We start from the raw sequence: 1,573 nt of genomic DNA on the forward strand, positions 1-1,573 counted from the left end.
GTTTCTCTGTAGTCCATAGTCTCTAGGACAATGCGCATGAAGAACCTGGTGTTCTCCGGTTGCGGCAGGATGTAGCCATAGAGAACATCGAAGAGCCACGGCAAGAAGTCCTTGATGGCGAATCGTAGGCGATTCCAGAAGGATGGATGGAACACACTTCTTCCTATCCTGCGAAATTCGCTGTCCTCGTCCGACATTGCGTTCATCTCAATGCCGAAGACGCAGCTACCGATGACGTCGGTGGTGTATTTGGCCGTCATCTCGACACATTCTATAGGCTCATTTGTGTTCACTAATTTTTCCACGTATTGGACAAGATGGTCAGAGCACTCTGATATTAACACAAACATCTCCTTTAGTTTACGGGATGTAAAAACAGGCGTCAGCTTCGCCCTTAATGGTCGCCATCTTTTCGAATCCAGTTCGAAAAGATTTTGCGACAGCGGATCGGACTGTATAACAAAAAGAAAAATGCATTTGAGTAAATTTAACTCAAAAAATTAAATTCCACCAGATTACAAAAACTCGCTAACACTCAAGACCCCAACGTCGAAACTCGATATATTCGTTTCAACAGCTCGATACATACGGAAAAATTATACTACAAAAGAACTACTGTAGGTGCGAAAAGAAGTACATGAAACTATAGCTTTTCCATAAAGGCAGCGTCAAGCCAGATTCGTCATAAAGTTCTTATGTACTTTAATCTGTATTTTTTTAAATTGAAAGTATTTCGTATGTGTGTGCTTATTATGACTCAATATTTACATCATATAAATATTTATTTTTGTCTCGTCAACGTTAAATATTTAACGAATTCAAATTTTTGGTATCCATGCGAAAGAAAATTTTTTCCTTTCCTGTAAAAGAAAACTTGAACTTCATCCAAGCAAATGTTTCCAATATGATATCATACATTATTAAAATTTAAAATAAAATGTAATAAATTATTTTTTAACTATATTGATACTTATAATATATATTTAATACATACTTTATCCCCTGTATGTATATAAAAAAATTAATTTAATAAAAAAGTATTTAAAATTTTTATTGTAGAATTCTTTGATTTTCTGGTACTGGTGGAGCAAAATATTTTTGTCATGTTAGAGGTTAAGGGTAAGACTTCTTGAAGCAAATCTCATGATTTTCATCATTCAAAGTGTATAAAGATGTATTAAAATTTTCACAAAAAGCACTTTGTTTAGATTTCTAATAAAACAACTTAAAGTATGCGCACCCTGTCATGAGAGCGGTACCATCTGTCGGGGAATATGGAGAAATCTTTGATAAGAACATCCTTAATTAGATCTGGATGTTTCACGATAAGTATGGGCGTCCTGCCAGCGAATATCCCCACCAACGGTTCATCTTTGTAGTCGTTGTTCAGTTCTTTCATATAACCGCTCAAAGACACCTTTCCAAGTACAACGTTTTTGAAAGTGCCGAATCCTGGTATCGGTCGTGGACCAGGAACGCCGCGTGATTTCCAAAAGTCGAAAGTCGACGTGAAAAAGTAATAAAGAAGGAAAATTACGGCGGCGATGCCGCACAAAATTTCGAAGAATTCCAT

The 1,573-nt window shown here is 36.3% G+C and overlaps 1 protein-coding gene across 1 annotated transcript; it reads right to left on the bottom strand.

The window, feature by feature from the left end:
* Positions 1-5: 5 nt before the first annotated feature.
* On the bottom strand, positions 6-1,573 carry LOC112462337 (cytochrome P450 6k1-like; the record flags this gene model as incomplete). The annotated part of the gene is made up of 2 exons (XM_025028060.1): positions 1,241-1,573; positions 6-452 (listed from the first exon to the last, which is right to left on the bottom strand). Coding segments are annotated over exons 1-2 (780 nt in total), but the record flags the coding sequence as incomplete, so codon positions are not given.

This window comes from Temnothorax curvispinosus, unplaced genomic scaffold (genome assembly GCF_003070985.1).
Source record: "Temnothorax curvispinosus isolate PA1 unplaced genomic scaffold, ASM307098v1 QBEX01012263.1, whole genome shotgun sequence".
NCBI classification, from domain to species: Eukaryota; Metazoa; Arthropoda; class Insecta; order Hymenoptera; family Formicidae; genus Temnothorax; species Temnothorax curvispinosus.